The sequence below is a fragment of the Prionailurus bengalensis genome, chromosome A2 (assembly GCF_016509475.1).
Source record: "Prionailurus bengalensis isolate Pbe53 chromosome A2, Fcat_Pben_1.1_paternal_pri, whole genome shotgun sequence".
Taxonomy (NCBI): domain Eukaryota; kingdom Metazoa; phylum Chordata; class Mammalia; order Carnivora; family Felidae; genus Prionailurus; species Prionailurus bengalensis.
The window spans coordinates 50,686,074-50,712,310 of record NC_057348.1 but is presented as its reverse complement, the minus strand read 5'-3'; the positions used below and the strand labels follow the sequence as shown (position 1 = coordinate 50,712,310).

The 26,237-nt window shown below is 47.4% G+C and overlaps 1 protein-coding gene across 4 annotated transcripts in view; it reads left to right on the top strand.

Annotated features, from left to right (window-relative positions):
* Positions 1–26,237, top strand: part of SRGAP3 (SLIT-ROBO Rho GTPase activating protein 3) — a 262,356-nt gene that overhangs the window by 121,617 nt on the left and 114,502 nt on the right. For all 4 annotated transcript variants that reach the window (XM_043588002.1, XM_043588001.1, XM_043588000.1 and 1 more), the window contains exons 2-3: positions 3,923–4,115; positions 25,329–25,491. In XM_043588002.1, coding sequence (XP_043443937.1) covers positions 3,923–4,115; positions 25,329–25,491 — 356 coding nt within the window. The remainder of the gene's footprint in view (positions 1–3,922; positions 4,116–25,328; positions 25,492–26,237) is intronic.

Here is a 26,237-nt window from a genome sequence, read left to right as displayed (position 1 = left end):
AGACAGATGGATTAAAGTGTTTTTTTTTAAAATAATGTGGTCTGAGTCTAGTTAGATACCTGAAGGGTCATTGCTCCCATCTGAGGGATCTGGGCTTGATTCCTAGATTAATTGCAACATACCAGCTGTTATGAACAGAGGCTGCTTACCTCTGAGCCTCTACCTCCTCATCTCTGGGGGGAGAAAATGGGGAAGGAACACTAGTAGCACCTGCCTTATGGGGAAGCTATACAGATCATGTGAGATAAATATGTAAAGAAGTCAGCACTGGGCCTGCAACAAATGACAGACTCCGTAAGTGCTAGTAATTATTATTAAGATTATTTTGAGTCCCAAATTGTATAGAGTCTGAAAGTAATTTGAAAAATATTTGGAAAGCATTTTTATAACTATGTGTTGACATGGCAGGGTTTACCCTTTGGGGAGTAATGGCATCTCGATCCAATGTAACAAGTAGGCCGTGTCATAGGCGCACCTGTGTTACAGTTCAGGGAACAAAATGTGACCTTGGATAAGTTCCTGATTGTAGTTTATACAGAGCCATGGTTTCTTCCTCTAAAAAATGGATAATAATGTCATGGTGTGTGTGTGTGTGGGGGGGGGTGTCTGGTGTGTGAGTGTGATTTTTGCATATGTTTGTGTCGAGTGAGACTCCCATAATCACAACACTTAATGTCCTTGGGTGAAAGCACTTGGTAAAGATAAATATGCAGATATTGATCTCCTGATGATCTATTACGTGTGGGGAAAACCCACCTGCAGAGCTTAAATTTCATTTGAGGAGGTAAGGCAGCTATGACACACATACTGAAAGAATGAAAACAACAGCACGAGGCAGAGACAAACCGGAAGTACCGGAAGTACCGTGTGAGTTCAGAGTAGGGCCAAGACAGCGGTCCAGGACTCCCTGGGAGGAGCTGTCCTGTCAAGCAGGGTTTAAGCTCTTTTGCGTGCCTGCCCTCTAAGTGAACTTGGTGGGGGAAAACTCTCTTGCCTCACACATTTTAACTCGACATCTGAAAAAATTTCATTGTAACTTTAAGTAGTTACAAAGGATCTCATTGATGTCATATTGTAAATATTGACCTTGTACCATAAAATTACACTACTCTCTTAAATGCATCAAATGGAAACTAACATAGCATTTTTAATTTGGCCTCTTTATCGCAGGATCACTTATATACAGCAGCATGCACAGATCTCAGGTATGCCAGGCACTCAGTTCTTTTTTACCAGTGTACCTGCCACCCAAATCGAGGTATAGTATATCTCCAGTGTTCTAGAAGGCGCCCTTTTGCCTCCTGCCAGTTAGTGCCTCTCCAACAGTATCCATTTCTCTGACCCCTGTCACCATACACTAGTTTTGCATGATCTCATTTGTTCTGGCTTCTTTCAATCAACATAAGGTCTGGGAGATTCAAGTATGTCGCGGCAGGTAGCGGGAGTTCACCTTTTCCATTGTTATATAGTATTCCATTGAAATCTCAATAAAAAAAGGTTTTGTCTACTCTTAATGGACATTTTGGGTTGTTTATATTATTTGGCCAGAAAGCTACTGTAAGTATTCTTCTATATATTTTTTTGGTGGACATAAACTCTGGATTTGTTTTGGGTATGTAGTCATGAGAGAATCTCCAGGTAATAGGATAAATGCCATAATGCACTGGTATCCACCACTATCCATCAAAAATTACCCAGATAAGTCAGAAATTTTATATTGCACGTTTCTTTACCTTTTTGGACTCATAATTCCCTCATATTTCTCTAGCAGAATTTTATCTTAATATATTTTTATACTTGAAATTCTTTTATTGATTATCAAATTTCTTTTTTTTAATGTTTATTTTATTTTTGAGAGAGAGGCAAAGCATAAGTGGGGGAGGGGCGGAGACAGAGGGAGACCCAGAATCTGAAGCAGGCTCCAGGCGCCAAGCTGTCAGTACAGAGCCAATGTGGGGCTCGAACCCATGAGCTGTGAGATCATGACCTGAGCTGAAGTCAGATGCTCAACTGACTGAGCTACCCAGCTGCCCCTCTATCATACTTCTTTGGATCCAAAACATGTATATAAGTTGAAGTGGACATTTAAAATGTTTTTTTTGCCCATAAAAGCTCTAAGTATCTTTCTTTTGGATTGATTTGTCATTACAGTGATCACATATACAATTTATCAAAATGATATCAATATTTTACACACTTGATAAATAATGACTAAACATAAAAAGTACAATAGTGTGGGAAATGCTTCTCATTAGGAGATGGATGGGATGGTTGATGGCAGTGCTTCTCATACTCTCAGGGACATAAGGACCACCTGAGGATCTTGCTAAAATGTAGACTCTGAATCAGAAGTTCTGCACTGGGGTCTGAGATTCTGCTTTTCTAACAAGCCCCCTGGTCCACAGACCACTCTTTGAGGAGCAAGCGTTCATGATGACAAAGGAAGATTTGCAAACATCAACAGGCTAAATCATCCATTTTGGGGGGCACCCAGATATCTTGACACTTAGGGGCACTGCACCATAGATTGTGAATGGACGAGGAAGTTGGTCTTTCTTCTGCAAAGCAGGTGTGAAGAGGGAGGTGGGGAAAGAGGGCAGGCATGCCATCTAGACTGAGACACATTCTCAGGCAGAGCAGGGAAGAGTGGGGATGGAAACAGGATCTCCTGCTGATTCCCTTGTACTTTTCCTGCCTGCATACCCCCAGGGGAAGCCTTTGTGTACCCCAGCGTGGGGAGGCCCCCTGTGAAGACCACTTCTCTGAAGGATGCTGAGATAGTATTGGCCATCATTTCAGACAGAGTGCCTGTTTATGCAGGTGGGATTGGACATTTCAAGGACGAGTTTGAATGGTCTCAAGAGTCTACTGGGGGTAAACCCTGAGTAGTAAAGTTTGTGGCTGGGTGGCTGGTGGCCTTAAATTCCATGCTAAGGAGTGGGGCTTAATACTCAGAAGCAGGCTGTGGGGTGTTTCGAGCAGGGAGTTTGTGTGAGCAGAGTGCTGTGGGGAGACTGAGGTGTTGAGTAGCTTGTGGGATGGCAGGGAAGGAGTTAAAGCAGAGAGACAGCTGCAGCGACAGCACAGCACTACGGGTTTGAAGATGAGGTTGGCCATAGTTATTGGGATTTGGCTGTGACTTTTATCTCTACCTCCCCAGCTTTTGAACTTTTGCCCTTGTTGCACAGATCTGGTTTGCGGTCAGTATTTCCTGGAGGGTGGGTGACATTCCTCTACGGGTACTTGAGATGTTTATGCATGGACCTCAAGGTGATGTAAAGTGGAACACAGATGTGGCCTTAAGTAACACTGAAACCCAAGAGTTCCCCCCCCTCCCCCATCCCCTTCTCAGCCTCTCTCAGGCCCGACTGCATCTGGAGAAGGGTTTTAACGCCTTGCACACTCCCATTTTCCTTTTGTTGATAGAGAGCAGGCAGCTTGGGCTCAGGGCCTTTGGTAAGCATCGGTCTCTGGATAGAATTTTACAAATTTTTTGTTCTCATTGAACTCATTTTCCGTGCCCCAGGATGGCAAGTGGGCCTAGTTTTCCCCTCAGCGTAGTGACACAAAAACGTTCACTTCAAGTAAGTTCATTTCAGTAAAAAAAAGTGAGCCAATTCACTAGATCGTGTGGAAGAAACAATAACGTTGGCGGCATATGGATATGGCAAAAACCAAGGTGGTGACATACAATGATTCACCTTTGGGAAACATTGGGTTAGACCATGTGACAAGAGCCGCCCTGTGCCCGATCCTTGTGCCAGTGCCTGCAGAAGCTGGGGTCGGGGCACGCGGAGGGTGGCGGCGGGGAGGGGGCTGCAGGAATTGCAGTGCCTGCGACGGGGCCCTGGGTCAGCCGGGCGGGTCCCACTGCTGTCCCCGAGCACAGCCTAACGCCGCTGCGCCTTGCCTCTGCCCGCAGAGATCCGCACGCAGCTGGTGGAGCAGTTCAAATGCCTGGAGCAGCAGTCCGAGTCGCGCCTGCAGCTGCTCCAGGACCTCCAGGAGTTCTTCCGCCGCAAAGCTGAGATTGAGCTCGAGTACTCCCGCAGCCTGGAGAAGCTGGCCGAGCGCTTCTCCTCCAAGATCCGCAGTTCCCGGGAGCACCAGTTCAAGTGAGAGCGGGGCCGGGGCCTGGGCCGGTGGGAGGCAGCAAAGCACAAAGGAGGCCGATCCTGCATTACCGACCTTTCTGTGCCTGACTTCCTCCGCGTGAAGTGAGGATCCAAATAGTTCCCACGCGGGGAGGATGCTGTAGGGAATAGATGAGAAACACAAGAGCCGTGCTTAGCGCAGACAGTAAATGCTCAGTAAATTGTCTACCGCTATCCCACTATGCACCAGGCATTGTACTAGTCTTTATTTGGGCCAGCGTGATATCCCCTCCCCCTCCCCCCCTTTTCAGGACATCCTGACTCTACCCAGTTCTCTTTTATCTGGGGGTCAGCCAGCCCACTTCCCCATTCCTTCAGCACAGTGACCTCAGAATCTCTTTCTTCTCCGTGGAAGTGATGCTCAACGCATCCCCCTTTGCTACTCCTCTGGAGGAGCCGTGCCCAGGTTCTTTTTCTGCTTTGTTAATTTATGATACGCAACCTCCCGGGCCCCGATTTCTCACACTCCAAACTTGGGGTTTGTGAGCTCGGATCTGCTCAGGCACTGATGTGGCTGGCCGAGTCCGCCAGCGACAAAACCGCTTTGTCCAGAACCCGCGTGGGGCCAGCCTCCTCAGTGCAGGTAGGAGGTAGCAGCCGCTCAGGGGCAGCGTTCGCTCCGCAGGGCGGCACTCTGCAGCCCTCTCTCCCGCTGTCACGCTGCCAGGACCTCCTCCTCCTCTACCTGCTGTGTCTCCAGCCAGTTGCCCTCAAGGCAGGGCATCTGCAACTTACTTCAACCGCCTGCCCCCCCAACCCCGACCCATTCCTCCTTCCTCTGGGTTCCATCCCGTTTTTCTCTCTACATTAAAAAAAAAATGTGGTAAAATGTATGTAATATAAACTCTACCGTGTGAACCATTTTTAAATGTACGATTATGTAGTGTTAAGGATACTCATGCTGTTGTGCATCCATCACCACCATACAAACCCCGTAATGCTTTTCCTTTTGCAAAGCAGCATCACTGGACCCATCAGACACTAACTCCCCATTTCCTCTCCCTCCAGACCCTGGCAGCCACCATTCTACTGTCTGCCTCTACGGATTTCACTACACTAGGGACCTCATATAAGTGGACTCATACAGTAGTTGCCCTTAGGGACTGGCTTCTTTCTCTTAGTATAACCTCCAGGTTCTTCCATATTGTAGCATGTGCCCTTTTGAAGGCTGAGTAATATTCCACTGTATGTGTAGAGCACATTGTAGTTATCCATTCGCCTGTCAGGGGACACTGGCTTGCTTCCACCTTCTTACGTATATTTTTTTGTGTACTGCTATGGCCAAGGAATGCTCTTCCTTTAAATTCCCTTAAACATTTCCTTTGGTCTGTGCCACACCATGTGAACGCTCACTTTCGTACGGATTGCTTTATCAAGGGGCAAAAATTTATTATATCTTTGCAAATACCATGCTTGTTTTTTTTAACCAATCTCTGTTCAAACTTAGGCTGCAGGAGGAAGCTTCTATCAATAACCTCCTCCCAGGCAGTGTCTAGGCCCTTTCACACACATAATCTCATTTTTCTGATAGATTTTTTTTTGAGAAAATGTGCTCCCCCTCACCTCCTAAATGATGAAGGTAAAATGCTCATTGTATACAATTTAGAAAATACAGACAAATAGGAGGAAAAAATCACTCGCAGAGTCCTGCCACTCAGAAGCAAACATGGCTCATGTTTTGGTGTCTTCTCTTGCCTATCTTTTAGTAATAGCAACAGCAGTGACAATTTATTGAGTGCGATAACCAAGCACGTTGTGCTGGGTGGCTGTTACTGGCCTATCTTAAAGATGAGGACAGTGAAGCTCTGAGAAAAGCAGCTTGTCCAAACGTGTCTGTGGACCAGTCATTGCAAAGAGACAGATTTGAACTGTCATTTTCCTTCTGCCTCCTTGGCTTCAGATAAGAAGGGGCCAGGGTGCAGCCTGAGAACAGAGATGTGGACGCTCCCCTAAAACCACAGATGCACGCATGGAAACCCTTGTTTCTGGCTGAGCTGTCACTGGAGCCATCCAGGGCTGTGTGGTCAGGCTGTGGCCTCAGCTCCTGCCAGTCTCCTCCCTTCGCATTTTCAGCGTGAACATGGGGGAAAGGCGGGGGAGCAGGGGAGCATGGGCAGGGGTCCCCTGTTCCTTCGCATTGCCTGTAATGAGCTCGCCCAGCCCCTCATGGGTTCATTAAACAGAGGCCACCAGACGGAACAGGAGCCCCAGCTGGCAGTCGGGCCAAGCAGGCTGCTTGACACACTATGAAAGTCTAATTAGGGTGTCAGCCCAGGCCAGTGCAGCTGGCATAGGCCCTCCGCACGATGCTAATGCAGCTTTGGAAGCAGGAGTCTCTAAGGGATGCCTGGATTTGCCCTTTGACCCCAGGGCCAACCAGTGCTGACCTCTGGCTGCCTCTCTGGAGCTCAGTGGACAAGATCTGTGCTGTGCTCTGGGTCCTTCATCCTGCTGTCCAGAGAAGGCTTGTCTTGCTGTCTTACAGATACTTCATTTAAGAGTGTCCATCTCTCTGGCAGGTAGCCTCTCAGGGCCTTGAGGGAAGGGCCTAGATCTTGTTAGTTTATTCCCAGTGCAGTGGGCCCAGTGCCAGACAGAGATTGGGGGGGGGGGGGGTTGTGAATGAGTAGGAGTAAGGAAGGGAGGGCGGAAACATACTTGGTGTATAAAGCCTGCTGTGGCTGAGAGATTTTGTTTAGAGAGAGAATTGATTTGCCCAAGAGAGGGAATTGATTTGCACAGCAAATGAGTGTCCGAACTGGGATGGGGACCATCAGTCCATTCGGCTGCTGTAACAAAGTACCACAGACCATGGTGGCTTATAAACCTATTTTGCACGGTGCTAGAAGCTGCAAGTCCATCACAGCAATCATTTGATGATATTTTCTTTCTTCTGTTTTTTATGTTTGATTGTTCATCTCTCTTCCATTAGACAGGAAATTCCACTATGGCAGGAACCGCCTGTCTTGTTTACTACTATAAATCAGGGCATGGCACCTGGTAGGTGCTCAGTAAATATGGCTAAATAAACAAACAACAAATACAGAATATTATGGGCACACAGAGGAAGCACCAGGTCAGACTCAAGGAAGCTTTCAAGAGGAAGTGACATCTACACTGAGCCCCAAAGAGCAAGCAGGTAGCAGAGTTCAAAGGACGTGGTGCCCACCTCAACCATCCATACCAACCGTGGGCATGCCCCAAGACATGTGCTTGTCTCTCAAGAGAAGGTACATTATCTGAGAGCAGGGACTGTGTTCTAATCATCTTTGTGTTTCAGCACATGGCACAGTCTAAGAAAATAAGACATCCTCAATGTGCATAATGTGATGGTAGAAAAGAGACAAGTGATGGTATTGTTCTCCAGATGTTCAACCTACCCCAGGTGAACCCTCAGAGCCATCACTTGAGCCTTTCTTTGAATTCTGTGCCACAGGGAGCTCAGGCCCAGTGAGTCCAGCCCAGATGGGATGCCAGTATGGCCAGGTTCTGGTTAGAGTCCTCTCAGCATGTAGACCGCTCATTCTCACTGTGTCTTCACATGGTGAGGAGAAGAGAGAGCAAGCTCTCTGTTGACTCTTCTAAGAACACGAATTCCATTCATGTGGGCTCTGCCCCAATCCTACTTATCTGCCAGAGACCCTACCACCTGAGACCATCACACTGGGCCTAGGGTTTCAACATATGACATTTAAGGGGACGTAGACATTCAGTCCATAACAAGAACTCAGGTCTCTTGATTCTAAGTTCAGTGCTTCTCCATTTGCTCCTTATCTGCCTGGGCAATTGAAAAAAATGTATAGTTCTCCAGGAGGTGCTATGATGGAAATAAATATAATGCAGAGCATTCTGGTTAGTATTATGTGTAACAGCAATACTTAGTCCCAGACCTTAGTAACTCATGGTTTAGTGGGTCAGGAATTTGGACAGGGCTCAACTGGGTGATTTTTCTACTTTATATGACATTGACTGGGATCACTGAGTGATATTCAGCTGGTGGCTGCTCTGGCTAGACAGTCCAAGATGGCTTTACTTAATGTGCTTTTCTGGGGATGGCTGGAAGGCTGGGCCCAGCTGGGCTGAATCCTTCCCTGTGTGGTATCAGGGCCTCTCTACCTGGTATTTCAGCTAGGTGTCAGACTTCGGACACCATAATCCAGGACTCTGAGAGAGCGCTGGGGAAACCCCATCTTCTTCAGTGCTAGGCCTGGAACTGGTACAACACCATCTCTTAGCCTGAGCTCAGCTTTAAGGAGATAGGAAATAAAGCCTTCCTCTTGTCGGACGACTGTCAAAGGATTACAGCCCTCTTTTGTCTCCACACTGAACTAGAATAACAGGGAAGGTGCCTTGAGGAAGTGACATTTAAGCAGAGACCTGGGGAATGAGTAAGGGCAGCTCTGGGGGCAGGGGGAGGAGAAGAGGGGCCAGTGGGGCTGGAACACCATGGTGGTGAGGGAGTGTGAGAAGCCACTGAAACATTGTAAGTAGGCGGGAGCATGATGCCATTTCTGTTTTTTAAAAACTTTTTATGTTTATTATTTATAATTGAGAGAGAGAGAGAGAGAGAGAGAGAGCGCACAGGCAGGGGAGGGTTAGAGAGAGAGGGGGACATAGAATCTGAAGCAGGCTCCAGGCTCTGAGCTGTCAGCACAGAGCCTGACACGGGGCTCAAACTCAGAAACCGTGAGATCATGACCTGAGCCGAAGTCGGATGCTTAACTGACTGAGCCACCCAGGTGCCCCTCCCATTTCTGTTTTTGAAAGATGACCCTGGACCGGAGGGGGCATGAGTAGAGCAGGGGAAACGGGTGGTGTGGGTGGGAGTATTGCTCTGCAGGTGGGTGTTGACGATTGTAGGGGTGATGACAGAGCAGACAAGGAGGAGTGGGCACTGCTGGGTAGTCTTTCAGAGGTAGGATTCAGGAAAAGAGGAATCAAGGATGTCTTCCACCTGAGACTTGACAGAGGACTTGAGAAGCATGAGGCAGAAGCTACCATCCTGTGCTGAAATCACCTGTGTTCTTGTCTATCCCCTTTTGACAACCAGTGGGCTGTGAACTCAGAGATGGCAGAGAGAGTGGCTCTTGACCTAGGGTCACTTAGTACCTGCTTTGGCATCTGGTTGGCACGCACTACATGTTAGTTGAATGAATGAACAGAGATCAAGTGGTGATTGGAGTTGCTCTGACGTGGGGCTGGTGGGAGGCAGGGAAGGGGACATCTGTCTTCTGGCTGCCTTATGAGCTTGGTGAAACCATTCAGGCAAAGGGTCACCCACTCCTTGTGCCTCATGCCTGGCACAGTGTTGTTGAGAGGACAGAATGTGGGCTTTATGGTGCTCTCCCTGACTGGGCAGTCGGGACTCTAGAGCACTAGTTTACAAAGTGCGGTCCTGACCAGCGTGGGGACTTGTCAGAAATGCAAAATCTCGGGCCTCCCCCAGACCTGCTGAATGACAAACTCCAGGGGTGGGGCCCAGAAGTCTGTATTTTAACAAGCCCTCTAGGAGATTCTGATGCTCATTCATATTTAAGGGCACCCACTGCAGTGGTTTTCCAGACGATAAATTAGTCACAACTCACTTTTAGGCCATGCTAGCCTTCTAGACCCTTCCTCTTCCCCAGAGTCAGGTCTCTAACCCACAGTCCTTTCCCAGCCAGCCCTGGCCTGAGCTTGGCTTGTCCTTTGCAAGACCTGGAACTGAGTGCCGTTCCTGAGCAGGAGTGTGGTGCGGGGGGCAGCACACAGGGGGCTTAAAACTTGCCTCTGGGGTACGTGGATGTCCTTGAAACAAATTGAATAGTTCTAGGAAGCCAGAGGTTTCCTAGAACTAAGACTTTTTCTCCCTCAGTGGAGGGTTTTCTAAGACATCAATACACTGATATGTCTAGGGGCGAGGGCAGGTTTGGGGAGGGGACATGAATGGAGTTAGGAGCAACTACCTATTCCATACTCCCTCTTAAAGATTCCGAATACCTGTTAGGGGATAGAAGGCTCTGAGAAGTTCTGCAATAAATGAGCCTGTTGATTTTTTTCTGAAAGCTATATGATCACAGAATTCTCCCTCCCCTGAAATATTATTATTTCACCAAACTAGCACTGCTTGGGACCCAGTTTGAAAAGCCCCATCCTAGCCCAGCTCCAGATTTCCATCTGGAATATTAGCACCACATGCAAATAGTGCCCTGTGTATGAGGTGATGTCCTCTTCTATCCTGACACCTTCACAGTTTTTGATACCTCTCACCTTCCATGGGCTATACCTGAGAAAAATGCTTCTCTAGCCAGTTGTTGATTACTGCTATTTGGACAGCTGTGGCGGGGGTGGGGGGGTGGGGTGTGGGGAAGGCAACAGAGAATTGTATTCAAATATGTTTAAAGTTGGAAAAGTCAGATTTTGGAAAGAACTGGGAGGTGCGTGGCTAGCTAATGAATAATGCTTAATAGTCCACATGAAGAAGGTTTGGAGCATCTCTTCACGGAGCAGTTGGGAGGGAGGATTCCAGCGAGCAACTAACGTTTTCTCGCAGATGTAGTATTTCCCTAAAAAGATGCTATAATTTAGGTTTAGCCTTTCAGGTGAAAACTAAGCAGAGAAGCACTTTGGTAGCAGGTAAATGGAGCCTGTCAATGGCTGAGGATTCAGAATCAAAAGGTTTGCTTAGACTGAGGTGGGATGAAGGAGAAGGTCCTCCAGGTGGGTCTCCTGTCTCCATTCATAGTCACTACTATTACTATGACTAGTATCACACTAGTAATAGCTTTCCGGTAATACTTCCCAGGGTTGATATTCTTCCAGTACCATGTGCCAGCCACACCTTTCCTGATCGCTCGGTGCTGTGCTGTGTGGGTTGTTTAACCCTTCAGATACTCATCACATGCCAAGTGTTCTACTAGATCTTTTGCATGTGTGGCCTCATTTAACTTTCATGGTAAACATGGTGACCTTTGAGGCAGGTACTATCCTGCCTTTCTCATTGAAAACATTGAGGTTGAGAAGTTAAGTCATTTTCTCAGAGGGACATGGCTAGAGCAGGTATGTGGCAGAGCTAGAATTCTGACCTTGGTTTTTTGGGCTCCAAAATGCAAAACTGCTTCAAACTGCATGACTTTGGGTATCCCATCACCTCTCTGGGATAGTTTAGTGTTTCCTGAGAGCCATCCATCGGTCTAGACCAGTCCTGCATGTGTGGGTGTTGAGGGTTCCCTTCTCTCCTCCTGAGCAGCTCTGGCTCATCCCAGCAGGGCCAGCTCAAGGCTTGCTTCCTCTGGGAAGCCCCTGCTGTAGACCCCAGGCCCACAGTCAACTGCTCTTCCTCTGGCCTCCCATGGTGATCTGTGTGTCACTCACATTATTACTGTCAGATTACCAAGGAATGTTCCAGTTCATATGTCTGGTTCTCCCACTTGAGTCTGATGGCTGCTTGAAGGCAAGGGGTCATTTCTAGTCTCTCTCTCCCTCTCTGATCAATGATAGAAGTTCTTTTGAATGAGTAGTTGAAAAGACCAAGATATTACCAAATACTTCCTTTAAACATATGAAGGAAATAGACTTACTTTGTGTGACTACAGAAAAGGGGAGAGGTGAGGTCCAAGGATAGCATTTTCAGAGAAACTGTTCAACCTAGAGAACATTCGAGTAGCCAGAGCTGTCCATCAAGGAAAGGGCTGCCTTGAGGATGTGAGCTCCCAGTCTGTGGAGGGGTGCACACAAAGATCCAGTATTTTAAGTGGGCATTTCTGCAACATGAGGGCTGGTCAGACCAGATTGGTGTTCCTCCAAATGAGGATGCGATCACTGATAGCACATGAACCATAAATATTGAATTCTTTAATTCTCTTTCAGTCTCTGTGGTTGGCTCAAGGAGACAGTCTCAGTTTGGTTACTAGTGGGTTGCTATGCCTCTCTAATCTCCCCTTTCACAAATAGAGAGCAGACCTCAGGCACCAGCATCTCCCTAGGATTGAATGATGCTATTTTGTTTTCCTTGAACTTACTTCTTCAGTTAACTTTCTATTTATGGCAAGTGATGCTGGTTTTTTTAAATTTTATTTTAACTAAGACTGGGGAAAGTCCTTTGTAAATAAATTCACTTAAGTAAAAAGTAAATAATTAACAGGGAGGTGTTAAATATGGTGGGTTTGCAGGAAAGGCAAAAAGCCTGAAGCCCATGTAAGACCGCCCCCGGAGTCATTCTAGCTCCTTCTGGAGAGTGAATGTCTTGCATCACTACCCTTTCCATCTTCCACCTTTCTGTTTTCATTGCTGGGAGGCATTCTAAAGCAGGAATCTCAGCCTAAACCGTGGTTTTTGCAACAGCTACACCCCTTTTTCTCCTTCCAAGTTTTCCCTTCTGGCTCTTTTCTAGATCCTACACCAGCTTTCCTGAAATCTTCAGAGACTATAATTAGCAACTTCCAAAGTATTAACCAGGATGTGGTTTATTTATGTATGATATGCTTTATATAAATATATATGTGCATATCATTTAAATTTTATTCTAAAAATGAAAAATAGATGATGTAATAAAGGAGATTTCATTTTTTATTTTTTTATGGCCATTTGCATTTTATTTATAACTGCATTTGAAAGCATGCTTGCCATTCCTTGTTGGGCATTGTGGTGTTTGCTTACAATCAGGGGAAGAAGCCTATTGATTCCTAAGCCCATGACCCACTCTAAGCCCACTCACCTCTCCATTCACTTCTAGACATGATGTCCACTGTTATCTTTTTTTCTTTAATATATACTTTATTGTGAAGTTGGCTAACATACAGTGTATACAGTGTGCTCTTGGTTTTGGGGGTAGATTCTCGTGATTCATTGCTTACCTACAACACCCAGTGCTCATCCCAACAGGTGCCCTCCTTAATGCCCATCACCCACTATCTCCTCTCCCCCGCCTCTCCAATCAACTCTTAATTCGTTCTCTGTATTTCTGAGTGTCTTGTATGGTTTGCCTCCCTCCCTCTCTGTTTGAAATTGTTTTTTGCCCCTTCCCTTCCCTTCCCTTCCCTTCCCCCATGATCTTCTGTTAAGTTTCTCACATTCCACGTATGAGTGAAAACATGATATCTGTCTTTCTCTGGCTGACTTATTTCACTTAGCATAATACCCTCCAGTTCCATCCACATTGCTGCAAATGGCAGGATTTCATTCTTTCTCATTGCCAAGTAGTATTCCATTGTATATATAAACCACATCTTATAAAGGGGATTGTAACAAGTAGGAATGTGCAGGGGTTTACTTTTGACTCAATTCCATTAGACAAATAGGGTAATAATGACCTTGGAAGATTATATAGTACCTTGCTTACACATTGCAAATTACCTCCCCAGCCTTAGTTGCTTAAATCCTCCCAAGAATCCTAGTGGAGCTGGGAGTCAGAAAGGTGTCATTATCTCCACCTGACACACAAGAGACCTGAAGGCCAGACAAGGTGAGTCCTGATTTAGGATCCCCAGGTGATCAGTAGAAGAACCAACCAGAGGAGACATGGGTCAGGGCTAGCACTGCATATACAGTGGTGTGCTCATTTTGCAGATGGATAAACCAAGGCAAAGGGGTTTGTAGGGAAAGAGAAGATGAGGTTGGCCGGGCTTTGCCCATTAAGGTAGAGATTTTCATTCTGGTGCCAAGAATATTTTTAGCAAGTTCAAGGGGGGAGCTCAGAGGTGCTGCTGGACACCAGACCCAGTGTGCCATCACTTTGAGGTGTGAGAACAAGTGAGTGAATCAGCCTGCTCCAGGATGGAGAGGGCGTCCCAGGACCATTTGCACTGGGTCTTGAAGTATACATGAGAGTTTGCAGTGGGGGAGGAAAACCAACACTTGTGGAAAGCCTACCATGGGTCATATATCTATATACATCCATCGTTGGAATTTCCTAATAACCTAATGAGCTGCTAGTGGTAATAATAGTGATTATAACAACAATAATAATTATCATATGCTGGGTTTGATGCTAAGAGCATCCCGTGAATTACCTCATTCAGTTCTTAAGGTGCCATTGTGAGGTAGCCGTTATCAATCCTATTTTACAGATAAGGAAAGAAAAGGTCTAATTAACTATCCAAGTTCACCCAGCTGGTGAAGGACAACTGGGATTTGAGCCCCAGCCTTTGACTCAGCACTGAAGCATGGGTAAGCAGATCCTGCCTCAGCCAGGTGACCCAATGGATGTAGTCCTTCCCCTTCCGAATTATGCTTTCTCAGGGTTGGCATCAGCCAAAGATAGCTTCTAGTCAGTGGATTTCAATTCGTTCTCCTTGCCCTAAAAACTCACATTCACCATTTGTCGTGGTGGCTCTGAGGCGAAGCCCCAGGATAAACTCTTCCTCTTCACCTGGATGGCTCCTCTGCTTCCCACCTGGCCTCCCTGCCCCAGTGATCTCATCATTGGCCCACTTAAACCTTCATTCAGCCTTGACCTATGTATAAGGTCCTTCCTGCCACAGCTGCCTCTGCTTCCACTGTGCCTTCCCTCAGCCCTGCTCTAGACAGCTAGCCCCAGAACAGCCCATGTCCTATATGACTTTACAGCTTCACACTACTCAGGCTTCCCTCTGCCTGCAGGATGCTCCCATCTTTTCCCTTTGCACCTCTTCTGTGTACTTCAAGGCCCAATGCAAATGTTCCTGTGACTTTCCCTCTACCCTGAGGCAGAATTAGCTCCTCCCTCCCTCCTCTGGGATCCCATTCCTTACACAGCATAACACAGTACCCTCTCCTGCTTAGCATCCCTCCTCCTTTTTTCTGATAACAGCATTGAGATTTTCCTCTGGGGACTCATCCCTGAGCTATGGTGAATCTGTGACTGGCTCTGAATCATCTTGGTCGCAGAGCTTTAATCTAATAAAATGTAATTCCAGGACTTTTAGTGGACTGATGGGGGGTGGAGGCTGTCTTTCTACTGGGATTACTGGCAGCCAGGGTATTTTTGGTCTGTAGAGGGCCTACCTGAGAGTGAAGCCAACACAGAGAGAGGAAAGCAGAGCCAAGAGATGGGGAGAGCAAGACCAGATCCTGAGAACATCCTTTGAACCCCTGGGTCCAGCTATTCCTCAGGCCAACCCCCTCCTCTTCCTTTATGTATATATATTTTTTAATTTTTTTTCAACGTTTATTTATTTTTGGGACAGAGAGAGACAGAGCATGAACGGGGGAGGGGCAGAGAGAGAGGGAGACACAGAATCGGAAACAGGCTCCAAGCTCTGAGCCATCAGCCCAGAGCCTGACGCGGGGCTCGAACTCCCGGACCGCGAGATCGTGACCTGGCTGAAGTCGGACGCTTAACCAACTGCGCCACCCAGGCCCCCCTTCCTTTATATTTTTTGATTACAATGTTTTATCCTTTAAATTTTTCCCTCCTTCCACTTACTATCATTTTTGCTTAAGCCAGCCTGAAGTATATTTGTCACTTAAATTAGAGGAATTCTGACCAATAGCTGTAATAATTCTTGGCTTGCATTAATTTTACCTGTTAGACTGTGAGCCTTCTCAAGGCACATCTAGTCATCTTTTCAATCCACTGTGACTAGACTGTCCCTAGCATGTGACAGAGGTTTAAAAAAATATTAGAAGAGCGAGTTAAGTGAACAGGTGAATGAATGGATGAATTAGATTCTGCCAAGGACTCTGGAGGAATACAAGGAAATACAAGGGACTGTTCCTGCCTTCAAAGGGCTTCTAGAATAAGCAGAGGATCAAGCCCCATACATGTGAGTGGCGATTGATGAGCTAAGCAACAACATAAAAGGTGTCCAGAGGTGACCATCTGAGAAGATCGAAATGTGTGATTTAGACAGATCTCAGGTAATCCCTGAAGGAAAAGCCTTTTGAACAAGACTTCAGAGAGTGGGCTTTTGCCATGTGGAAAGGGTAGGGGAAGGCATTCAAAGTGAGTGAAGACAGAATATGCACAGGTGCCAAGGCAGGAATGCCCACGAGCTGGGAAGAGCTAGCTACCCCCTTCCTGGGTTTCAGCAGCTTCATTGTCCTGTCATTGAAGATGGGACGAAAGGGTCCTGCATAATGGCTATTCACCGTCGTCATTTTTGTGCATCTTGTGAGGCTTTTCAAATAATTAAGTTGGGGAATTGGGAACAAAAAAGCCTTTGTCAGCTCATGTGTATGCATTTTGGTTTTGGAAAATAACAGTCGATATTGTTAACATTTGAAGACCCTCACTGGCCACTGAGTTGCTCATCCATACATATGATAGATGAGACAGCAGAGCCTCAGAGAGGTAGAGTGACAAGCCCAAGGACTCACAGCTGATTAGCAGCAGAATCTAACCAGAGTCAGAACCTCTTCAACTCACAATACAATGGCCTCAGTTTCCTTGGGAGGCAAAAAAAAAAAAAAAAAAAAAGATAAATGAAGAAACCCATCCCTGGTTCAGAGCTTCATCCACTGCCTGGAGAAGGTTTCTGCAAGCAGAGAGGGGGAGGTGGGAGCGGGGTGGACCGGCCTTGGATGCCAGCTAATGGGGTCAGACTTTATCTTCTGTATCCCAGGTCCATTCGCTCCTCTGATGGACCACATGAAAGACGCCTGAGTGATCATGTAAACTGTTCTGGGGCTCCTGATCCACTTGGGGCAGCAGCCTATTATGGGTTGAACTGTGTCCTCCCAAAATTTACATGCTGGAGTCCTAACCCCAAAACCTTAGAATGTGACTTTATATGGAAATAGGGTCTTTGCAGAGATAATCAAGTTAACCTGCGCATAGGGTGGGCCCTAATCCAGCACGACTGGTGTTCTTATAAAAAAGGGAAATTTGGACACAGACACAGGGAAAACATCATGTGAACTCGAAGGCGGAGATTGGGGTGATATGTCTATAAGGCAAGCAACACAAAAGATGGCCAACCAACCACCGGAATCTAGAGGAGAGGCATGGAACAGGGTCTCCCTCACAGCCCCCAGAAGGAACCAACCTTTCCGACACTTTGATCTCAGACTTGTAGCCTCCAGAACTGTGAGACAACACATTTCTGCTATTTAAGCCTCCCAGTGTGGTGCTTTGTTACAGCAGCTGTGTACAACAGTACCCAGCCCAGACGCTCATCCTGGCCTTCAAGGCCCCAGCTCATGCTACCTCTCCAGCCTTGTCTGCACCCCTGGTTACCTCCTCTCTGCTCTCTGGCCACGCGTGCCTTCTCTCTGTTTTACAAGGCGTCCATGCACACGGAGCCTTCACACTTACTGCTGGAATGCTCTTCTTTATCCCTGTGTTACACCGAAATCTGCCCATCCTTGTGAATCCAGCTTATCCTTCTGGATACTTTTCATCTCTTCAGCCAACTGTGTGCCCTGTCCTTCCAGAGAAACAGTGGTGAACATGATAGACATAAGCTTGAGAGGAGTCAGAGACCAGAAGCAGAAAGTAAATGAACAGGACAAATCTCAGGAATGGGAGTGCAGTAATAATAAAATAGGGGTTTGTGCTAGGGACCAGGGAGCCCCTGAGGGTCAGGGAAGGCCACATGCGGGAGAAACATCTCAACTGAAGCCTCGATGGTAAGAAGGACCAGCATGGTCAACAGATGCTCACTTCTACCTCCCTGGGGTGGGGTAAGCCCCCACTATAGACCCTTGAGGTACCATGCATTTCTCTTTCATAGCCCCTATCACTGATGCAATTTTATTTCTTTTTTTTTTTAATGTTTATTATTTATTTTTGAGAGAAAGAGACAGAGTGTGAGCAGGGGAGGGGCAGAGAGAGGGGGAGACACAGGATCTGAAGCAGGCTTCAGGCTGTGAGCTGTCAGCACAGACCCTGACACAAGGCCCAAACTCACGAACTGCGAGATCATGATCTGAAGTCGGATGCCCAACTGACTGAGCCACCCAGGTCCCCCGAAATTTTCTATGTATTTATGTGATGACTTGATTATCACCTGAGGCCCCCACTGGACTGTACACTCCATGAATGAGGGAGTATGACTCATTTTGCTTACCATTGTCTGGCACATAAGATGGCACTCAGGTAATATTTGTGGGCTTAATGATTCATGCTCCAAGTAAGGGCGATGAATTCCAAATCCTGCTCAGGGCAGCTTAGGTAGCAAGAGGTTATGCTTACCTTTTGGGCCCTGGAACTAATTGAGGGAGCCTTTTTTCAGGGGCAGCTTTGCTAGCAGTCTGCTGAGCAAGCCAGCATAAGCCCCAAAAACGTCCTAGAAGGGAGCAGGAAGCCAGAGGCGGGGATTTGGCATCTTGGCGATGGTGTCAGCTGCAGGAGCTTGCCTCTCTCCCAGAGGAACCACAGTCCCAGGGCAGTAGATTTGGATTCATCTGCAGCGTGGGGCTCTGAAGGCCTGGAAATGGGTTCTGTTTGCAAAGCGGAATTTTCCGGCCCCCAGCTGAGAAGCAGGAGAAGCTGGCTCACTGCTAATTTCATTTCCCTAGCTCACCAGCTTGGCAAGACCTTGCTCCTCTAAGCTGCATTCTCTTGGAGCCTCATACCCAGCAACTCTAGCCAAAGAAAGAAAGCTGTGACTCACCAGAAATTTTCATTGCTGTTTTCTGGCCAAAAAAGAAAGAAAGAAAAAGAAAATATATATACATATGTATGTGAAAGTTCTCACATACATATGTATATGCCTGCTGCTTCTGCCTGCTGCATAGATACTGGGATGCACGATTGGAAAAGCAGAAAGGCTGCTCAAGATGTGCCTTAGAGTAGAGAGCGCGGGCCAGGTTCACTGTGACACCTTCCAAAAGTGTGGCTGCAGCAGGCGAAATGAGTGCTGGAATGGAGAGCTGGGTTTCAGGCCAAAGGGGTCCCGTTCTCAAAAGGGACAAGTAATCCTCTGGAAAAGGAAGGCTGGTGTCCAGCTCTTCCATGTGCCTTTGGGTGCTTCTTCCTGGGGTTCTGGTACAATCCAGATGGCCAATGGGATGGTGATCGATGTGCTGGCTGGAGCCTTTGACCTGTCTCCTCCTCCACTTTGCTTCCTGGATTCCAGCCACATTGGCCTTTATTCAGTTCCTTAAATGCACCAAACTCCCCCACCCCGTCATGAGCTTTTGCCTGTTCTCTTCCCTTTGCCTGGGCCCTTGCCCCCTGAGCCTCCCCTCCCGCCCCCCTTACCAGGCTCCCGCCCTCTTCCTTTAGAGTCCAGCCTAAAAACTGCTTCCTCAGAGATACTTCAGGGACCCCCAGGCCAGGTCCTCTTGTTATGGGCTCTCCTGGCACCATTTTCTCTAGCACTTCCTGCAGTTGTAACTTGACACACATTTGCAGGATTTCTTAAGCGGTGTCTGTCTCCCTCACTATACTGTAAACTCCGCGGAGGCAGGAGCTGTGTCTGTTGTGTTCAAAATTACATCCCTGGGGTCTGGACCATATGAAATATTCAATAAAAAATGTATTGAGTGGATGAACTGCTGAATGAATGACCATGGAGCTGTTTTCTGGTGTTTAATCCCAAGGCTAATGGTACCATTTGAGTAGCCAGAATACAGAGGTTATGCACAGACCCTCATAAAGTCACGTAGGCAGTGCGGTGGACACAGGTGAACACTCACCCTCAAGTCCAGGCAACTTTCTGTTTTGCCATGTTGGGTTCCATCTGTGGCTCTTGCTTCTTCTTTCTGACATGGTGAGAGCCTGGTACCATTGTGGCCAAGACCATGGGTGGCAGCTTTCCACAAAGCAGTCAATTCCGCCCCTGATCCTGGCTGTGGACAGCCCTGTTCCCGCCCCCACCCCCTGCCCCAGCCAAGCCTTGTAGTCTATTAATGAGCCGCCCTACACAAAGGGAGCCAGGGCTGGGAGAAGGTGAGGGGAGCAGAACAAGCAGTCTCCCATTCTGGGATAGACCAAGCGCACGGGCCTGCTGGTTGGATGGCAGGCCTGGGCAGCATCTCTGCAGGGAAGGATAGGATAGCCTATAATGGCCATCCTAGGTAACCAGGGGGAGGGGAGGAGCCCAGCCCTGTCCCGTCCCTCCAGCCTCAGCTTTGCCAGGCCTCCTGAGGATTTGCCTCTTCTGCCATGTGGTCGTGCACATTTGTACAGGGTTCCATGTCATTCCATGGTTTCAAATACCATCTGAGTGATTGCTACCACCTTCCCCATTTGTTTCTCTAGCCCAGATATCACCATCCTGGTATTCCTTAAGCCCTTTAGACTTGTTGTGTTCAAACGGAGTTCCTTTGTGTCCCTCCCTGCCTCACCACTGCTCTGCTTCTCCTCAGCTTAGTAAATGCCACCCCTGCTCTCCCAAGGTGCCCAACCGAGGAAACTTGGGAGCCTTCTTGGACATCTCTTCCTCCCTCCCCATCTGCATCTCAAACTCCATCCGGTTAATCTCCAGACCCAGTCTGTTCACTACCTAGGTATTTCTTGAATCCTTCATCTTTTCTCTTGGCCCCCTTGAGCCCGTCCTCCACAGAGTAGCCAAAGCTAGAGTCTGCAGATGCAGTTTTACCCGTTCACTCCCCCACTCTAGATCCTTCGATGGCTTTCCACTGACTTGAGGACAAAGCTCAAACTCTGTAATGGAACTTATAAAGGCCCTTGGCTATGTGGCTTCTGTCTGATTCTCCAACCTTCCACCTTCCACCCCAGAACGCCATGCTCGAGCCCCACTCGACTGTGTTCTACTCACCCACATGCTCTCTCCGGCCTCCCTCTGGGCCTTTGTTCACCATATTTCTCCATCTAGAAAGCTCTGCCCTATCCAACTTCATTGCAGCCTTTGGTTCTTAGTCAAGAAAGTGCTTCCTCCGGGAAGGGAAGCCATCCATCACCTCACCACCAAATGTGGGCAAGAGGGCCCTCCTCTGCTCCACACCTCCTTGTCATGACTACATTTATGAGGCTGTGTCACCATCTTCTGTTCCTCCCGTGTGGCTCCTCACTTGAGTGGAAGACATGTGGGGGCAAGATCTCGCCTGCTTTGGTCCCCGCTGCATCTTCAGCACCTAGCTGTGCCTGGCCCGTACACACAGACTGCGAAGAGAGCCTGGGAGAACCAAGACCCTCGTCTTCCCAGCAGCTGCTCACTTTAGCTTGACAAGTCCTTGGTTGTTTCGGGTAACTTTGTTCCACTTGCCTCCACTTGCCCTGCCTCCCTGTGGGACTCCGTTGGAGATTGCAGAGATTGCTTCCTGCCCACAGCTTCTGATGAGAAAGGGCTGTGCTGGCTTTCTCTGACCAAGTCTCTCTGACCATGTGACCTCATTTCATGGCCCCCAAGCCATCCCAGCACTTCTTTACCCTTTCAAAATCACTTGCCTTCTTTTCCCCCACCTGAAATTCACCTTCTGGCTGTGACTTCCATAAATTTTGTACATTTAATTCCCTGATGCTGCTCAATTTTTGCATCCCAGACTGAGCTAAGCCCCTGAAGTAATTTGAGTAACAGCTCAATTATCTCATCTCTCCCTTAATCTTTCCATTTCTATCAGGAAGCAGTGAAAAATGGGATGTGCAAAGTATTTTCTGCCCAACCTGCTTCTCCCTTGCAGTTGTTATCTCAGTTTGTGTCATCAGCATCTACCCAGTTGCCTGAGATCTGCACTTTGGAATCACTCTACTTTCGTCCATCCTTCTTCTTCCTCTCTATTTCCAGGAGCTCTCCATGATGATCTGTGCTCCCTTGGAGGTGTCTCAAGTCCTTCCTTCTCTGGCCACACTGCCACCCACCCAGGCCCTCATCATCTCTCTCTTTTCCTAGACTAAGGTCACCTCCTGACTAGTCGTCCTCTCTCCAGCCCCATGCCTCTGTCCACCCCCATCTATCCTGCCATACACTCATCCATCTATGAGTCCACTCATCTATCCACCCATCCACTCATTCACCTACCCATTCACTCATCTACCCATCCACCCACTTATTTATGTATTTACCCATCTACCCACCCCTTTATCCACTCATCCATCCATCCATCCATTCATCTATCCATCTATCTATCTATCCATCCATCCTGCAGTCTGCCCTCAGTGATCTAAACACACTTTGGTTAAATCATACCTCTGCTTATGGAACTTTCATGACTCCTCACTGCCTATAGCAGGCATTCTTAGCCCTGGATGCACATTAGAATCCTACAGAAAATGTTTAAAAATTACCAATACTAGGGGCGCCTGGGTGGCTCAGTCAGTTAAGCATCTAACTTTGGCTTGGGTCATAATCTCATGGTTTGTGAGTTCGAACCCTGCGTTGGGCTCTGTGCTGACAGCTCAGACCCTGGAGCCTGCTTTGGATTCTGTGTCTCCCTGTCTCTCTGCCCCTCCCCTGCTCGTGCTGTGTCTCTCTCTTTCTCTCAAAAATAAATAAACATTAAAAAAAAATACCAATACTAAGGCTTTACCCCTGGAGATTCTGATTTAGTTGGTCTTGCATTGGGCCTGGCTCTTGGTGTTTTCTTAAAGCTCTGCAGGTGATTCTAATGTATAGCCAGGTAGAGAACCATGTGACCTAGAGGATAAATTCCAAGCTCATTAGCTTGACATTCGTTGCTCCCCACAATCAAGCCCTTAATCTGCCCCTCCAGCTTCATATCCTACCAGTCCTCTCTTAACATGTTTGAAATTCTGGCTCTATGGAGCCACTTCTCTATCTTTGTATCCATGGTGCCCTCTGCCTACAATTCTCTCTCTCTCTGCTCCTCTGTTTGGAAAACTCCTACCCATTTTTCAAGACCCAGAACAAATGTGTTCTTTTCTCATGGAAGTTTCTATAGCATCTACTAGGAATCAGGCACATCCCTGGGCACTGGATGTGGTGCCTGGAACAGAACAGTCTCTCCTCTGGAAGAACTTACAGTAGGGTGAGGGATGGGGATGGAAACTGTTTGAGGCGAATGTTCTCAAACCTGAGTGTGTTAGGATACCCAGAAGGCTGGTTGAAACACAGATGCTGGGCCTACCCCTAGGATTTCTTAGTAAGTGGCCTGGGATGGCCCTGAGAACTTGCGCTTTCAACAAGTTCTCAGCTGATCCCAATACTGCTGGTCCAGGTACCACAGTTTGAGAACCCGTGCCTTAGCGTTTGATCACAGGTGCACTCTCTGTGGAGGTATCATTGAAGCTGAGACCGAGAGGAAGAGAAGGAGGCAGTCACAAGAAGAGCAGGGGCTCACGCATTCCAGATGGAGGGAACAGCATGCATGAAGGCTCCAGGTGGGAGGGAACCTGGCACAACGGAAAAGGGGAGTGTGTGCCTGGGATGTGGAGAGCACAGGGGGAGAGTGGTGCCTTCTCCAACTTCTCAAGCGGAACTGATGCTCTGTGTGTGTCTCTGTTATAGCACTTTCTTACCTTCCACTGTAATCCTTTCTTCTGCCTCAGCCACTTGAGAAGGAGCCTCTCCAAGGCATGTCTGTGTCACGGTCACCCACAGCCCATCTGAGACCTGACGCTGAGTAAATGCTGAGGGAAGGGCTGGGTGGTTGAATTTTTTCGTGTTCTAGCTTTTTCTCTAGGTTACAAGCAAAGAAGCAATTTGTTCATTTTTTTTTTCCTATGGCAGCCTATCTTCCTTTTTCTTTAGACGTTTTCCACCGTAACCATCCTCTAAACCAAACTCCCTTCTCCTGGATTCGTGCTAGCTGGGCAGTTTTAGCCCATTTGGTGACAGCCAGAAAATTCCTTTAAGAGGCCCCTCCTCACCTGTCCTTCCCAAGCTTAGGAGTTGCAGTGGGGTCTGGGGCGTGGGGGTGCTGCAGGTGCCCAAGGCTGTTGGGGCTGCACCCCCGGCACATCCCCTTGGCTGTGGGAGGATAATGTGGTCATAGAGTCAGCAGAATTCCCTTCCTCAAAATCACTGGTAGTGGGCAGCTGAGCATATCCGTGGCCAGCCCTCTGGGGTGGCCCACCCTGAGGGCCCGAGGGGAGAATGCAGGTCTGGGGCTATCTTAGAGGCCACCACCTTCACATGCAGATGGTCTTCTCCCCCACATCCTGCCTTTTCCAACATGTCCTTCCCACCCTGGGAAGTAGAATAAGGGAAGAATCAGGGCCAGAGGGCAAGAACACAGCACAACACCACATGTGGCAACATGAGATTATCGGTTTCTAATTACCCTTACTTTTTTCTTTTTGGAGAGTAGAGTATATATATGTGCACACATATATGTATATACATGTCTGTGCATATATACATATATGTGTATACATATACATGTGCACACATGTGTAAATATATGCATACATATATGTATATATGTGTATACATATATACAGATATATGTATACGTGTGTGTGTATACACACACACTCACACCCTTTACTGAGGCCAACACAGGGGCCTTTGGGAAAGTGTACACAAGTGAGAGATATTCCCCCATTTCCTTTTTCAGAAACATCCTATTTCTCATATCCCATTTCAAACATATCTCTATGGTATGTAGATATCTGGTTCTCAGACTTTGGCTTGAATCAGAATCCCATAGAAGGTGTGTTAAAACCTGGATTGCCACCTCTAGAATTTCTGATTCAGCAGGTCTGGAATGGGGCTTGAGAACCTGCATTTCTAGCGAGATCTCTGTTGATGTTGCTGCTGGTCTGAGGACCACACTTTGAGAACCGTTTTAGCAAAATGCCCGGCTGGAGTCTGCTAAGACCTATCAATTGTTACGGGGCAGGGGGGCGGATTTATTTGTCTTGTATGTACTTTACTCAAGCATCCCATTTGGGAAGATGGGTTGACATCCTCCCAAATACAGAAGCTGAAATCCTAACAAGCCCCCAGCTCCACTGGGAGACAAAGACATGTGTCTCCAAGAGACCAAGACACAGAAGCTGGCCCTGGAAGAGGACAAAGGGGCTGGGGGAGTTAGGGAAGGGTCCACTTTTGTTTTTCCACTGCATAGTTTTAGCACTAATAGGAGCATTTCAAGCACAATTGGTTGAGTATTTCTTAGCCCCATGGAAGGCAGCTTCTGCCCAGAAGGGAGTGATGCACGTAGCAAATTCCACATGCAGTGGGAGAGGAGAATGGGATAGGACTTAGAACCCAAAGACCTGGGTTTGGCCCCAGCACTGCTCTGGGACCTTGGGGGATCGCTTCACTAGCTGTAAATGTGTTCCAATGAAACTGAAATTGAAAGGGCCTCATGAAGTTCAAAAGAGCTATAGTGGATGACAATGCAGAACACTTGTGTGGGTGACAGTTCCAGTGAGGCCAACCTGAGCTGCCTTGGTTTCCACAGGAAGGACCAGTACCTCCTCTCACCCGTGAACTGTTGGTATCTGGTCCTGCATCAGACCAGGCGGGAGAGTCGAGATCATGCCACCCTCAACGACATCTTCATGAACAATGTCATCGTCCGCCTCTCACAGATCAGCGAGGATGTCATCAGACTCTTCAAAAAGGTGGGCAAGCAGGCCACTCTACCTGCTCGGATATCTCTGCCCCAGGCTGGCCATGGCAACACTGCCAGGGTGCCAGGGTGGGATATGGTTTGTGGAGATGGGACCAGGAGGGGAGGTGTGTTGAAGGGTGCAAGGGGCCGAGGGCTGGACATGGTGTCCCAGACTCTGAGTCTGAATCCTAGATATGGCTGGTGGCCTCAGCCACTTCCACAACCACCCCCACAAAAATTAAAATGTCTGCATGGTTGGCAAATACTACATGTTCATTGTAGGAAATTTGGGGAAATGGACATGAGCACACACACACACAAATTTAAAATCACTTGGAATGGTACCACTCTGCAGTAATCACTTTGGTGCCATAGGAATTTCTTTAAACATATAAATGCAAATACAGTTTTTGTAAGTTCTCATATCTATACATTTCCAGTATACATTTCCCAAATGACATGAGACTGCATATATGACTTTACTGTCTTCTTATGTCACCTAACAAATTACATAACACTGTATGGCAAAATTTTCCCAAGTCAATAAGTATATTTCTGTACCCCTTTTAAATGATTCCATAGAATTTCATAGATTACCCTCATTTATGTAACCAATCTTTTATTGTTGAACACTTAGCTTATTTCCATTATTTTACTCTTAGAAATAACACTGCTGTGAGTGTCTTTATACTCACGTATACTTACATCACGGTCACTGCTATTATCTTATGGTCGGTTTCTGCAACAGAAATTTTT